General features: G+C 46.0%; 1 protein-coding gene across 9 annotated transcripts in view; it reads right to left on the minus strand.

Moving 5' to 3' along the window:
* Positions 1–15,750, minus strand: part of RUBCN (rubicon autophagy regulator) — a 68,273-nt gene that overhangs the window by 14,360 nt on the left and 38,163 nt on the right. For 2 of the 9 annotated variants that reach the window (XM_073023802.1, XM_073023795.1), the window contains exons 5-13: positions 15,007–15,128; positions 13,171–13,327; positions 12,037–12,570; positions 10,613–10,657; positions 7,848–7,943; positions 6,784–6,899; positions 5,481–5,688; positions 4,761–4,862; positions 2,155–2,229 (exon numbers count right to left, since the gene is read on the minus strand). In XM_073023802.1, the coding sequence (XP_072879903.1) occupies positions 2,155–2,229; positions 4,761–4,862; positions 5,481–5,688; positions 6,784–6,899; positions 7,848–7,943; positions 10,613–10,657; positions 12,037–12,570; positions 13,171–13,327; positions 15,007–15,128 (1,455 nt within the window). The remainder of the gene's footprint in view (positions 1–2,154; positions 2,230–4,760; positions 4,863–5,480; positions 5,689–6,783; positions 6,900–7,847; positions 7,944–10,612; positions 10,658–12,036; positions 12,571–13,170; positions 13,328–15,006; positions 15,129–15,750) is intronic. The other 7 variants (XM_008009697.3, XM_073023797.1, XM_073023796.1 and 4 more) reach the window with 7 other exon arrangements.

Consider the following 15,750-nt stretch of genomic DNA (forward strand, 5'->3'; position numbering starts at 1 on the left):
TAAGCAGCCACTACACTCAGCCTAAAAAGCAGCTTTTTAATTGAAAAACATTTCACGGCCGGGCGCGGTGGCTCACGCCTGTAATCCCAGCACTTTGGGAGGCTGAAGCGGGCAGATCACGAGGTCAGAAGATCGAGATCACCATGGCTAACATGGTGAAACCCCGTCTCTACTAAATATACAAAAAATTAGCCGGGCGAGGTGGTGGGCACCAGTAGTCCCAGCTGCTCGGGAGGCTGAGGCAGGAGAATGGCGTGAACCCGGGAGGCGGAGCTTGCAGTGAGCCGAGATTGCGCCACTGCACTCCAGCCTGGGCGACAGAGCGAGACTCTGTCTCAAAAAAAGAAAAAGAAAAAGAAAAACATTTCACATTCTTAATGTAAAACCTGTCATGTGTATACAATTTTTTTAAAGCCCCCAAAATGGGGAAAGAAGGATGCTAGAAAGACCGAATCAAGGCCTGCCTGGTGGTGAGAGCAGACTGGACACACTCTGAGGGAGAAGTGGCTGACACTCAACATGTGCCCCCACAAAGGACTAAACGCCCCGGAAACCAGTTAGAAAGGGAGTCAGGACGACTCCTCCTCAGGCAGGGAGACTCATGTTAGATCAATGAAGAAAGGGAGTCAGGAGAACTCTTCCTCAGGCAGGGAGGACTCATGAGAATCAATGACAGTCGTTCAGGAGTAGGAAAAAAAAGCAGCCTAATTACTTTTATTTCTCTAATCTTAAAAACATTGAGTTGATACCATAATATTTGTACATATTGACAGGGCACATGTGATATTTTATGCATACAACGTGTAATGGTCAAATCAGGGTATTTAGAATGTTCACTGATTGAACATTTATCATTTCTTTGTGTTGGGAGCACTTCAGATCTCTTCTGACTCTTCTGAAGTATACAATATGTCAGCCACAGCCACACTACTGTGCTACTGAACATTAGAACTTACTCGTTCTAACTGTGTGGTTGAACCCACTAACCAACCTCTCCTTACGCCCCAACCCACCTCCTCCCCAGCCTCTGTAACTATCACTCTCTTCTCCACCTCCATGAGATCAACTTTTTTAGCTTCCACATGAGTGAGAAAATGGGAGCTCCTGTAATATTTGTCTTTATTGCTCTAAATCTTGATCTAATCTCACATAATTATTTCAAATTCCTAGTGCCCAACAATATTAACAGTTTTAATAAAAGTTCTGGGCCACGTGTGGTGGCTCACTCCTGTAATCCCAGCATGTTGGGAGGCCGAGGTGGGCAGATCACGAGGTCAGGAGTTTGAGACCAGCCTGGCCAACATGATGAAACCCTGTCTTTACTAAAAATACAAAAATTAGCCGGGCGTGGTGGCAGCTGCCTGTAGTCCCAGCCACTCTGGCGGCTGAGGCAGGAGAACTGCTTGAAAATGGAAGGCAGAGGTTGCAGTGAGCTGAGATGGTGCCATTGTGCTCCACCTTGGGCAACAAGAACCAAATTCCGTCTCAAAAAAAATACAGAAGTTCTGAGTTTTGTTGTTGTTTTTGTGTTTTAAAGTCATTCTGAGCAGAAAGCTACTACTTTCTTTCTATTAACCTCACCTACAGGAAACCTACTTGTTTGGATCACAAAACAAGAACAAACATCTACTGCAGTAAATCCTACTTGTACAAAAAGTACCCAGAAGAGATGGCTTTCTAAAAACTGGCTCTGCAAATTCAAAATTCTAAAGAGACACTAAGCTTCATACCAATCTATCCTACTTCTGCTGTCTGAATGTGTGGCAGGAGCTTAGGATAGGTCTGAACTAAAATTCTTCATCTAACTATTCCTTTCTAAACTGTCCACTACCTCCATCAGTCACAATGGCCACTAAATTGAAATTTATCACCGTAGGGAAGGATCACCAAGGACAAACTTGATGAGGAAGATTGTTGGGGTCACATGAGGATGAACTGGTGAGTATCTGAATTGCTCCTGGCTTGGTGTTCTGGCTTAGCTCCAGTTTCTTCCAACTAGTTCTCCAGCCCCCCCAAGTCCTCGTAACCCTCACAGTTATCACGTGGTCCTCGTAACCCTCACAGTTATCACGTGATTAAGTATACACGAAAAAGCTGGTGCAACATTCACACACATGCATCTACGAGCACATCCACGCTTGCAAGGTCGGCTACCTGAGAACATCGAGGCCAGTGACACTGACAGTCCGTTCTTTGATATGTGAGTCAGGTTAGATCCTTCACTACCATCTGTGTAATAATGATGACAAAAGGGGGCCCTTTAGTATTCCAGCAGGAAATAAACTAATATTCTATACCATGTGTTCCTGGAATCAAAACTTGCCATTTGCTCCCAGACATGAAATGGCGTTTAGGAACTGACATCCTTGGGTAGGTGCTCACTCTAGCTTGGAGGAGAGTTACTGCTACTTCCTATGCCACGCCCAGCCTCAAGGACCTCCCACGGCAGGGGTTCTCAGCCACGGGGACTCAGGCAATGACGGAGGCATTTCTGATTGTCTCAATACTGGGGAGGGGTCGCCACCAGCCTCTAGTGGGTAGAGGCGAAGAATGATGCTAAACATCGTACAGTCCACAGCCCAATCCCTCATGGCAAAGAATGGTCTGGCCCACGGGTTGGAAAACCCTGGCCCAAGGTCTTTTCCTTTAAGGATTTCTGTTGTGAATCGACTAGAGAATTAGTTGACTGAACATCTCCTCAGGGTCCACAACGGCAGCAACAGTTTCTACCAGGAGTGGCTTTGGGCCTGCACAGCCTCCCGGATCCCTGCTGTGCTGCGGGACACACATGTGGTTGTCACGTGGACTGATGTGAATTCACCTCACTATTCTCCTCCCGAAATTCCGGCTGCGGATCCTGGGAGCGAGGTCAGACCCTCTTTCTTTTTTTAGTGAGGAGATGAAGTCAATCACAGACTGTGGTATAACAGAAAATAGATACTTGGTCTCTGTCTCCAGTTCCTGGTGAGAATTCCTAAAATTCTTGGAATTTCTTGAATTGTAGTAATATCTTTTATTATTCAAAAGAAGCCCCTTTCAATCATACCTGAGTTTATGCTAATGAGGAGACTCCTGGCAGGCCCCTAGACAGACAGCTTCACCAGTGGGGGCTATCAAAAGACCCAACCACGTCATGAGAGGCCTGGAACTTCTACTCCCCCATCACCTCCAGGAGGGGAGAGGGACTGAAGACTGAGTTCAATCACCATGGCTGGTGACTTAATCAATGGTGCCTATATAATGAAACGTCAATAAAAACTTGGAACAAGGATGTCCAGGCTTCCTGGTTGGCGAACACATCAATGCACCTGGGAGGGTGGTGCCCCCAGACACCATGGGGGCAGGAGGAGTTCCTGTGCTCGTGATCTCTTCCTAGGCCCTACGTACTTCTTCATGTGGCTGCTCGTTTGGATCCTTTACAACAGGCTATAATCCTAAGCTTTCCCAAGTTCTGGGTGTCTTTCAAGCAAATTATCCCACCTGGGGAAAAGGGGTCATGGGAACTCTGAATTTGTAGTCAGCCTACAAGCAGAAGGGCAGGTAGCTTGGTGACCTGCGTCTGGCATCTGAAGCAGAAGTAATCTCACAGGACTGTAGCCTGCAGGATCTGTGCTGACTCCAGCGAGTTAGTGTCAGAACCAAACTGTAAGTCACCCAGCTGATGGTGGAGAATTGGAGAGGAGTTGGAGGATCACATACAACCAACCAACCAACCAACCAAACAAAAGGAGTTTTAATGACTACCTATTGTTGTCATAAATAGAAATCAGAGACATTAAGGAGAACATAGAAGGAAGACTTCCTGAATACCTGGAAAATTTGTGGAAAAACAGAGTTTCTGAACAGGGAACAAACGTGTGGTTCCTCCATCCGGAGGCCTGTGCAGGCGAACGGGTTCTCTAGATTGTGTAAACAGGAAATCAAAGCCTCACACAACACAAGATCTATTTGTCATCACATTATAACGTTATAATGGAGAATTATAGATACAGTTCACCTCTGTCCACGTACACAACGTTGTAACAGAGAATTACAGACACCATTCACTGCAGTAAGGAAACCACTGTTGTTCTCACCCATGAGGGAGGAGCGTATGTCCCTGAACTGTTTTTGTGTGTGTGTTTGTTTTGCTGATGAACTTGAAGAAATCTATGACTTGCAGGAACGGGACCTTAACCTGATTTAGCACAACTGCCTTCCCAGACTGGAACCCCACTGTTTCTCTATGCTGGTACTTCAACAACAACAACAACAACAACAACAAGAGCCTGTGCCTGTGTTAAGCAACTGAGCACTGCAAGGGCAGAAATTCAAGCTCACTTTGTAGGCCTGATTTTGTTCCTTTTTTGTCCCCCTGCCCCCAATGATTCTGTTTGTCCTTTTCTCTTTCGAACACTTGGAAACAATTTCAGTTGTGTTATGGAACCCAAGAGAATAGGATTCTAATTCCAAGTGGTATGGACCAGCCCTACAAGCTGAAAAGAGGAGTCAGAGTGGGAACCCAAGAGAAAGATACCACTGAGGAGGAAGCATCAGGGTGACACCAGCCAGCAGCCACTCCGCCTGGAACACCTGCTTTCAGTGCTCTTTCCACTGAAATTGTAAAGGGGTTTTGTTTTTAGCAGAATGCTGTCCCTTACAATAGCTAGCAACAATCCATAATGAAGATCTTCTACTTAGGAAAAACTTTGCAGCTTATCATTCTAAATGGAAAGAAACAGGCAATAAAAGTTCCCTTGTAACAAAGTGTCACTTCTTACCTTGGATTTCAAATTCATCAACCTCATCAGCAGAGCCAGAGTCAGAGAGATGTGCCGAATCGCGTGAGCTGAACTGGGAGCTGCTGGAGGTGACCCGAAAGCCTGTTATGTTTAAAAACAAAAAGGAATAAATAGGGCAGAAAGAGGTCTTCTTGTCCTTCCAGTGTCACAAGACTTCAACAGAGAGAAATGGAAACTTTCCCTTTAGACAGTTTCAAGGAAACAGAAGGTACTACTATCTGGAAAGCAAATCCGGGACGAGCGTGCTTAGGTCTTCTTATATCAGAAAACTATTTTGGAAGGGAGCTATTCCTCTTTTTATATATATATATATATATATTTTTTTTTAGAGCTGGGGTTTCACCATGTTGGCCAGTATATTTTTAGAGCTGGGGTTTCACCATGTTTGCCAGGAGAGTCTCGAACTCCTGGCCTCAAGTGATCCACCCGCCTCGGCCTCCCAAACTGCTGGGATTCCAGGCATGAGCCACTCCACCTGGTCTGGAAAGGAGCTATTCCTGATGTAGGAAACGGAGCAACTCTAGGATGAGTATTCCTAGTATGGTTAAAAAAAAAAAAGTAGGACTATATAGAAATGTCTTTCTGATGGCAGAGGAACCACTGGTTTGGGTATAACATCCCAAAGGAAGAGCGATAAGGCACCAGGCCTTATGCTGAAGCTGGGAGAATGTGGGAATAGTGTCCACAGGCTCCACTGACTTCCATGCTCAGCCTCCTGGTACACAGGGAGCAGGTTCTTGGTGCGGATTTGCTGGCGCCGAAGGCGGATCTTCTGCTTCAGCTCCTGGATCTCTCTGTCACTGTCTTCCTCTTCCTCCCCCTCCTCCAGGCACCGGCTCATCATGTTGCACTTCATTAGCTCGATGGCAGCGATTAAGGACTCTGAGATGCTGAAGTGGGCATTCTCCTGGGGGAAGGGGAGCAGCAAACAAGCAAAGGGTTACAAGTATTGAATGACATTATAATGTTGGAAAGGGGAGTTTCCAAGATAGGAACTGTTTCTGTCAAAAACACTCTGGAGAAATGGACATTTCTACTACGAGGAAAGCTGATGGCTGGAAAACCTATCCTAGGTTTTCTTCACTCTCTTACTTTGCCAAGCCTGTCCCTTCCTGTCTCATTTCTACATAAAAATATGATAGAGAAGAGGCCCAGGATTTCAATCAGGTTCTTTCCCAAAATCATACACCTGTACGCAAAATATTAAGGTAAATGTTATGTCTCAAGATAAGAGTGTTTTTGCAGGCTACAAAATGCTACACAGATGTCATTTATTGCTTATCTGAGCCTTAGAACAAAAGATAGAATTTGATTCTGGAAACAGTATTTACCTAAGGTGCCCGGGTCAAGGGAACTGCAATCATGCAGCAAAAACAATGCTGCCAGATGCAGGGGCTCACACCTGTTAATCCCAGCACTTTGGGAGGCCAAGCCCAGGAGTTCAAGACCCCAAACACAGGGGCTCACACCTATTAATCCCAGCACTCTGGGACGCCAAGCCCAGGAGTTCAAGACCAGCCTGGGCAACACAGGGAGACCCCCCCCCATCTCTACAAAAAATAAAAAAAAACACCCAGGTGTGGTGGCACGTGCTTGTAGACCCAGCTACTCGGGAGGCTGAGGCGGGAGGACTGCTCGAGCCCAGGAATTTGAGGCTGTAGTGAGCCATGACCGTGACACTGCACTCCAGCTTAGGTGACAGAGCAAGACTCTTATCTCAAAAAAACAAAAACACACACACAAACTTGATGCTTCTCTGCCCAGGTTGACTTCTAAGATAAAATCGCTAATATCTGGGACTCGATGAGGGGCACATGCTCCCTGCAGAGTTCCTCAGAAACAGAACTTGCTGAGCTTCCTTCTACTGTGAACTTATCTTTACTGCAGTCTGTACCCATGTCACTGCTACATACCCAAAACCTCATCAGAACATATGGCACCACAGACCTTCAGACCCAATCTCCCAACTCATGAGCTCTTCATGAGGCCCTCCATTTCCCACCTTTTCCAGGTCGGCACAGCTGCCGAAGTCTTGCTCAGAGAGGTAGCTGATGAGGGACTGTCCTTCTGATGGTCTTCGGAACATGCCTTCCCCTGAGCACAGGTACCGACCACCTTCTATGGGAAATGGAATGTGGATGAAACAGTCAAGCTTCTTCAGGAAGTCTTAAGCTTTTACCATTAAAGATGCTCCCAAGTCTTCCCAGGTAACTGGGAATTAGAGGTTGGAAGATGTCTACCTTCTAAAAGCATTTCTTGCACTTTGGGAGGCCGAGGCGGGCGGATCACCTGAGGTCAGAAGTTTGAGACCAGCCTGGCCAACACGGTGAAACCCCATCTCTACTAAAAATACAAAAATCAGCTGGGCGTGATGGCTCATGCCTGTAATCCCAGCTACTAGGGAGGCTGAGGCAGGAGAATAGCCTGAACCTGGGAGGCGGAGGTTGCAGTGAGCCAAGATTGTGCCACTGCACTCCAGCCTGGGCAACAAGGGCAAAACTCTGTCTCAAAAAAAAAAAAAAAAAAGAATTTCTTGTACTCTTAGAATCCCAGAGCACTAAGCCTTTTGGTTGGAAAATGATGGAATAAACAGAGAGAATCCTTCTGCCATCTAAAATCAAAGAGAACATGCTCTCCCCCATACCATATAATAAAGAAAAAACAAAATAAAAATGGAAAACTCTGGGCTGGGAGTCAGAAAAGGACACAAATGGCTTCCTCCTCTGCATGATTTGCATGTAGAGTTTGTCTGCTGGTTATTAAGCCCAGATACTCCAAGTCCTCTTTTCAAGGTCCATCTCATCCACTCATAGAGCCATTCCACATGGATCAGCTGACATGCCTGGTGCCAACACCCAGCGGTAAGAGTGGGTAGGACCCCGAAGTCAGAGAGGAGCAAGAGAAATGGCAGAGCAGTGCGATTTCTAGCACAGGGGTTGAAAACGACTAAAGAGCGACTGAGACTGTAACAGTATGTACCTCCGCAGAGCTGAGATGAACCCCAAAGCTCAGAGCTTAGCAGGCACAAGGGGCGAGCAGAGAAAAGATAGAGTACATAGTACTCACCATACTCCATGTACAGAGAACTGGGTGTGCTGACTTCACTGCTTTGACCCGAGTAGGGCAAGTGGCCTCTCAACTTCGCCTTATCATTGCAGGATTCTAATGGCGATGACCACCAACGAGTAAAAACACACATACAAAGTGAGCAATAGACACATTCCCAACTTTGGAGTTTCAACATTTAACTGCACCCCTTCCCAAAGCCCTCCCAAGCAGGAGAGAGGTGGCACAACAATGGAACAGCCCAAGGGCACAGAAACACAGGGAGGGAAGGAGATGGCCGGTCAGTACATTCTAAGTGGAAAAGAAGAAATGTGATCCAGAATGGGGCAACATAAAGGAGAGAAAGAATCAAATCAAAATGGATTCATGAAATTTGCTTCTCTTTCCTTACATCTTTTAACCAAACATTACAGGAATGTTAGCTGATTTCTATCCTCTTGACAAACCAATTTAGAAAAGTCTTTAGACGGTAAAACAAAGACAAGTGCATTGAAACTTTTCTGACATGTTGACATTAGGTTTTAAAGTAACATCAGAAGATTTACATTCACTAAGGAAATAAAATTCAGCAGTGTCCTAAAAAGAAGCATCAAGGCAGTGCTGGAGAAGCCCAGGGAGAGGGCCCCGTAAGCAAGGGGCCCGTTACGGGACTCAGCCCATCCTTATTGAAGGGAGGGAGGGAAAGCTGGCGAGACAGACAATGCCTGGGACAGGAAGAGTGAGAGCTGGGAGGGGAGAACAGTGGCAGTCAGGGCTCACAGAAATGAGAAACTGATATTCTTCACAAGGAAACACAACATTTCCAGGACCACAGAAGGAAGAACAGGTGGAAAAGCAGGTGGGTGCTTGAAAATGAGCAGGATGCTATGGGAGAATGAATGATTGAGCTGCATCTAACCCATTTCCCCGACAGATGGTGCCAAATTGCCAGCTACTCCTCTCACAAAAAATGCTACTCTGTGAAACAGACAATTTTGTGTTTTTCTTGGTCCTCAAAGACTTCTGGTAGTCCTGGTCGTGGGCTCTGTTCCTTCCTACTGAACTGAGGACAAACTAGTAGTCACCACGATACCTTGGTAAAAAACCATGACTTGGAATTCTCAAACAGCATACAACACAAACTCTACCACGACCTTAACCTCTTCACAACACGTGGTCATTCAGCCTTTTCTTGCTGAGTTCACTTCTTCCTAATGCCGCCATTTAACTAAATCTTTTTTCTTTTCTTTTTTTTTTTTATTATTATTATACTTTAAGTTCTAGGGTACATGTGCATAACGTGCAGGTTTGTTACATATGTATACTTGTGCCATGTTGGCGTGCTGCACCCATCAACTCGTCAGCACCCATCAACTCGTCATTTACATCAGGTATAACTCCCAATGCAATCCCTCCCCCCTCCCCCCTCCCCATGATAGGCCCCGATGTGTGATGTCCCCCTTCCCGAGTCCAAGTGATCTCATTGTTCAGTTCCCACCTATGAGTGAGAACATGCGGTGTTTGGTTTTCTGTTCTTGTGATAGTTTGCTAAGAATGATGGTTTCCAGCTTCATCCATGTCCCTACAAAGGCCACAAACTCATCCTTTTTTTATGGCTGCATAGTATTCCATGGTGTATATGCGCCACATTTTCTTAATCCAGTCTGTCACTGATGGACATTTGGGTTGATTCCAAGTCTTTGCTATTGTGAATAGTGCCACAATAAACATACGTGTGCATGTGTCTTTATAGCAGCATGATTTAACTAATTCTTACAATTCCCTTCCACTCACTTGATACCTGCCTTCTTACAATTTCTCATCTGCTTAGGAACAACGCTATTCTAAATGATGGTCCTACAGACGTTATTCCTCCTTAACCATCTCTTTTCCAAGTTAACATACCCAATGGCCTCACCCACTTCCAGGAAGCCACGGATTTCAGCCCTCTCTCACTCCTTTGCCTTGCAGACACATTCCAGTGTTCAGCTCCATGAATTATGGTACCCAGGATGGAACACAAAACTCAGTTTGAACACCACCACGAACACCAAGGAAACACACTGAAATCACTAGAAAAATCCTACGCAATAGCTGGAATGGGGTGCAGGGATTTATAGGGAAATGAAAACAGGTGAAAGAAAAAGGAAACAGGGAACTGCAGGAGAGGAAAAAAACACACACAAAAAAAAAACAAAAAAGAAAAAACCAAACATGCAAGTCTATCTGAGACCACAGAAAGGGGTAAAATACATTCTGGTGTTAATTCAAGGAAAATAAAGTAATCCATAGGAAGTATTCAGTTATAAGAAAAATTCTGGGCTGGGTGTGGTGGCTCACGCCTGTAATCCCAGCACTTGGGAGGCCAAGGCAGAAGGATCACTTGAAGCCAGGAGTTCAAGACCAACCTGGGCAACATGGTGAAACCCTGTCTCTACCGGAAAAAAAAAAAGTCAAAAAATTTTAAAAAAGAGAAAAAAGTCTGCCACTGATTCATCATGATGCCTCAGACAAATAGCGGCCTCAGTTTCACCTTTGGCCAAAACCGAAATGATAAGTCTTGACTCTGCCTCTCAGAAGCTGTTGAGAGACTAAATGAGGCATTTGGAATTGTGTATAGAAAACACATCATATGAAATACTGGTATCATTTTATAGACAGTTCCAAGCATCACAACGAGACCAGACTAGCCAGACTTGATTTGACACCAGACTGAAGAAGGTTCTGAACTAAGAAAGGTGGTCACAGAGCAGAGCAAAGAGGAAGTGGAGGACCAATTCCCAAACCTGCAATGGGATCTTCAACTATAATGGTGATATTCCTGGGACCTCCTGTAGGTAGTCAGACAGGTGCAGAGGAGATTCCAGACAGAGCAATGAGAACAGAGAGGAGAAAAAAAGTGTCCTAAATTTTACGCAGCAGAAGTGGGGATGGAACTCCCAAGAGGAAACCCCAGTTGTGAAGGACGGATGGCTCATCCAAGAAGCTGTGCGTGACCCGTCTTTCCTCAGATACTTCTGCACACATTTTCCCTGGCTCCCTTTTCCAAGGCAGGATTCCACTGGAATCCATATGGATTCAAGAATGGGGTGGGAAAGTTTTACATGCTCAAAGGCCAGTGGCTTGGAGTACAGCAGACATCAGGCCTGCAGCAGCAGATGTGAAGTGCGGGTCCAGCCCAAGTCATCTTCACATCTAAGAAAGCTCATGGGAAGACAGGCTTTGATTTGGAGATTCTTCTCCTCAAGATTTCCAACAACTTAAATCACATTCTTGAGGGAAAACAAAGATAAAAGTTTGTAATTTTGAAGGTTTCAGATGAGGGCCTAAGCTCTCACCTTTCCAGAAATCACAAAGAGAAAGCAACGCTATCTCCAGTTGCTAAAGAAAATCCTTTTTTTTCTAGGTCACTGAATTTTTTATATTTTATTTTTATATCTTATTTCTGGGGCTTTTGTGACCCAGAATGGCTTTGAGCACAAAGCTCCATGCTATACTTTCTCTTATGGAGATGCTGCCACAAACAAAACCCAACCAAAGCCTGCCGGATACCACAAGCCAGGAAAGATGATGGCAAGGAGAAGGCAAAAGCAAGGAGCCCCACTTTTCCCACGTGTAGGCTGCCCCTCCTATCAGATGGTGTTTGGTGAGGTCCCAGTGGCCAGGGCCTGCTCATCTGACTGCCTCTCGGTCTGAATCAGTGATGCGGCCGTTAGCCCCACCCGCTCACCTGCTGGATCACATCACCCCACCCTCACTATCGCCTTCGTTTTAATTAGAAACCCCAGTATCTCTCTACCTCTTACATTGGTATTACACCTGGTATTATTACACCCTGGTCAAACTTCTAAGACGTCACAGGAAATGACAGAACTTAATGGGATTATTTTTAAAGCTCACTAATACTTTCCCCAATACAAGAGATACTTTGAAAAGTCGAACTGTGATGAGTCACGCTATCCTCTGATGTTACTAAAGTAGTAAAGAATCCAGGAAAACATTTAATATTAGCAATGTATAAAGAAACAAACATAAATAGAGATTCTGAGTCTTGGTACTTCCTTATAAACTTCCTTCATTACAAAACAAGATGTTATACAGTCAGAACAGAACACCTCTCTCTGCCGTCTGAGAAGTCCTCACAACAAGGCCTCTCTTCACTCTCAACTCAGGGCTCTCTTGCTAACTAGCAGCTGGTGTTCCTCATTACCTGGAGCTCCTCTGGAGGCGATGCTGGTATCCGAATGGGAGCGAATATGGCTCTTCTTTGCCCCACTGGTGACGGTGAGTGTCTGCCCCTCTGAGAAGCTGGACCTGCGGAGGACACTGGACAGCTGGCTCTCCTCACCTCCCTCCTGGTCCCCTAAGGAAGAGGCAGCAGAATCTGGCTTCTGGGAGCTGCTGGAGGAGAACAAATTGGAGCTGCTGCTCTCAGCATTGCTGCTGTGACTCTGACAGCTGGCAGTCCGGCCTCGGGGGTCCAAGTTGCCAATGGCCAGGTACTCAGGCCCCTCACTGGCATCACTTGGGGAATCATTCTGGCTGCTGACCCAGGATGCCTCTATAGGGCTGGTCAGAGTACTGGAGCTCATCTCATTTGGGGTTAAGGGGGAATTCCTGGCTAGTGCAGAGACTGAAACCGGGAGGGCTTGGATGGTTTGATCCTCTGCTGGTGAGACGTGCCCTCTGCTTTCTTGAGGTTTCCGGGGAGGGCCAGAGAGTGAAAAGGAAGTAGATCTTCTCTCTAGAATATAAAAGGAAATGGTAAGGGGAGCAAGGGTGAGGTGGAATCCTGCAGTACGTATGAAGGACTTCTTCACAGCTAAGGTTCAAACTTTCTATTGTTACTAGGTGCCCAGGACATAAGATGTCACCTCAGAAATGGCAAGTCAAATAAAGTATAAAATTATTTAGAAGCAGCTAAGTCAAGTGTATGGGCTCCGGAGACAGTGGCTTTATTGCTTATTAGTATGCATTCCTCATCTGAAAAATGAGCAGTAAGAGGACTGTTTGAAGGCTCAAATGGGATAACACGTACAAACTGAATACAACAGAGCCTAGTACATGATTGGCAATCAATGAATGTTAGCTAGCATTGAAATGCCTTCCTGGCAACATGGATTAGAAACCCAGGGGAATCTAAAAACATCTCTCCCTTCTGTTACTTCATGATTCTACTGAATTATTTCAGGCTAGTCACTATATAACTTGTAAAGATGTCCCTTATTAAGAAAAACTGTACCAACCAAAGGCTCAATTTTCAAAGCCTGTGAGCAACCACAAAGTCTTCTTACTTTCCAGGGCTGGGGATGAATGTAATGACCACTTTTTCCTGTCTCCATACCTGAGCCATTGTTGGGCATGGATTGGTGGAGGCTAGAGAAGGACCCAAAGTAGGAATGCTGAGCATAGCTGGTTGGAGGGGTGTATGTGGAACTGGGCAGGGCTGTCAGGCTCTGGCTCTTTGTCACCAGGAGTGGGCTCTCGTGCTTTCTGGCAAACTGAAAAGCAAAACAAAACCAAAGAATGTGTCAGAGTTAAGGACAGAGGGCCTCAGAGTGGGGGGCAATGCGGTACTGCAGAAATGCTGGTAGAAGCTACCTTTGCAGTAGGCCTGGACTTTAGCCAGACCTGTAGATACAGCAAGGCTACCTTCTACTATAGTATGTAATTTACAACTGTGAAACCACAGCTTCTGCACTGGAATCCTTCCAGGTGTTAAACCAGGAGTGCTTTATTACAGAGGCAGCACAACAGTGCGTAAGATTATGTATGTGGAATCAAAAGTCAGACAGACTAGGGTTCAAATCCAGGCCCTGACACTTGTCAGCTATTTGATCTAAACTTTGGACCACATATCTACTCTGTGCCTCAGCAGCCTCCTTTACAAAATGAGATCAATGCCCACTTCACAGAGTTACGAAGATTCAATGAGATGATCCATGTATCATACACAGCACTATGCCTGGCACATAGAAAGTATTCAATGGATAGTAACCAACAATCAAAACTAAAAGAATCAGGCCTGGCGCAGTGCCTCACACCTGTAATCCCAGCACTTTGGGAGGCCGAGGCGAGCGGATCACTTGACGTCAGGAGTTCCAAGACCAACCTGGCCAACATTGTGAAACCCTGTTTCTACTAAAAACACAAAAATTAGCCGGGCATGGTGGCACAGACCTGTAATCCCAGCTACTTGGGAGGCTGAGACAGGAGAAACACTTGAACCCGGGAGGCAGAGGTTGCAGTGAGCTGAGATCATGCCACTGCACTCTAGCCTGGGCGACAAAGTGAGACTCTGTCTCAAAAACCAAACCAAAACAAAACAAAAACAGAAAACAAAATTAAAAGAATCTGGAGAGATAGGGGATCCTCTTCTCTACGAAGTGGGGACTCTGATTCCATTCTAGCTAACGCACTGACTGGAGTATTAGTCATGGGGTAAGTTAATTTTAGGCAACAGATTTTCTTTGTACTATAAAATTTTCTTTACATCAAAGAAAAAAACATGAAAAAACTGACCCCATATAACATTAAGCTATGCCAGGTCTGACCCTAAACCCTGCCCAATTCAGAACCATCCCTCTTTCCCCAGATCTCTGTCAAGGCGTGGTATCCTTTGTCAAAAGATACCACCGGTTTAACAAAATCGACCTCCCACTCCCCAGTTTAGGTCTACTAAGCACAAGACCTAACCTCAGACTTTCTACTTCAGTAAGTACTTAATGGTACCTCCCCTTCTCCAAGCATTTTAAATGAAAGCCGGCCGGACGCGGTGGCTCACGCCTGGAATCCCAGCACTTTGGGAGGCCGAGGCGGGAGGATCATGAGGTCAGGAGATCGAGACCATCCTGGCCAACATGGTGAAACCCCGTCTCTGCTAAAAATACAAAAAAATGGGTGGGGGGCGGGGGTGGCAGGCGCCTGTAGTCCCAGCTACTCAGGAGGCTGAGGCATGAGAATGAACCCAGGAGGTGTAGATTGCAGTGAGCCGAGATCGTGCCACTGCACTCCAGCCTGGGTGACAGAGCGAGACTCTGCCTCTAAAAAAAAAAAAAAAAAAGAAAGCCTTTCAGCTCACAAAAATGGCTAAGTAAAAATCCAGTTTGCTGTAGAGGGTTCCATCATGCTGAGGTCCAGGGACCCAGCACAGACACGGATAATCCCTTGTCTCCTTTACCATGGATGCATCTATCTGAGCCAGGAGGCGGGGGTTGTTCTGTTCCACTGCTTCCAGGCACTGAAGCATGGCCGTGACGTGAGCATCACTTAGCAGGAAAGCAGCATCTGGGGAGAGAAAAGCTACCACAGTGATAGAACCCAACAGGGAGGCCTTGAGAGATGCTCGAGGAAGGAGAAAGGGAGAAGTAAGGATGAACTGGGAGGAGTCACGCCACCGTAGGGTGAAGGGAAATCAGAAACAAAGTAGAGAAGAGGCTAAAGAACGTGGAGTACAGCAAAGTGGCCGGGACAAGAGGCTTCAAAGTCAGAAAAATCCAGATTTGAATCCTGACTCTGAGTGACTTTGGCCAAGTCGCTTAACCTTCTGGAGCCCTGTGGACTAGGAACAGCAGCACCAATGCCCAACTCTCAGGGCTGCAGTGAAGATACTGGACAGCAGTGATGGGCACGCAGGAAACTCCTGGTAAACGGTGGCTATTCTTACTGGTTTGTCTCTGTGTGGCTGTAGGGGATGACCTTAACATAAAGTTGAATTGTGTCTTACTTGGGAGGTAAGAGGTAAGTCTGGATATGTTTCTGAGTAGAATCCCTATGGCATCAAGTGAAAAATAGGAGGCCCTGCCGGGCATGGTGGCTCACGCCTGTAATCCCAGCACTTCGGGAGGCTGAGGCGGGCGAATCACCTGAGGTCGGGAGTTCAAGACCTGCTGACCAACATGGAGAAACCCCGTCTCTACTAAAA

Source organism: Chlorocebus sabaeus, chromosome 15 (assembly GCF_047675955.1).
Source record: "Chlorocebus sabaeus isolate Y175 chromosome 15, mChlSab1.0.hap1, whole genome shotgun sequence".
NCBI classification, from domain to species: domain Eukaryota; kingdom Metazoa; phylum Chordata; class Mammalia; order Primates; family Cercopithecidae; genus Chlorocebus; species Chlorocebus sabaeus.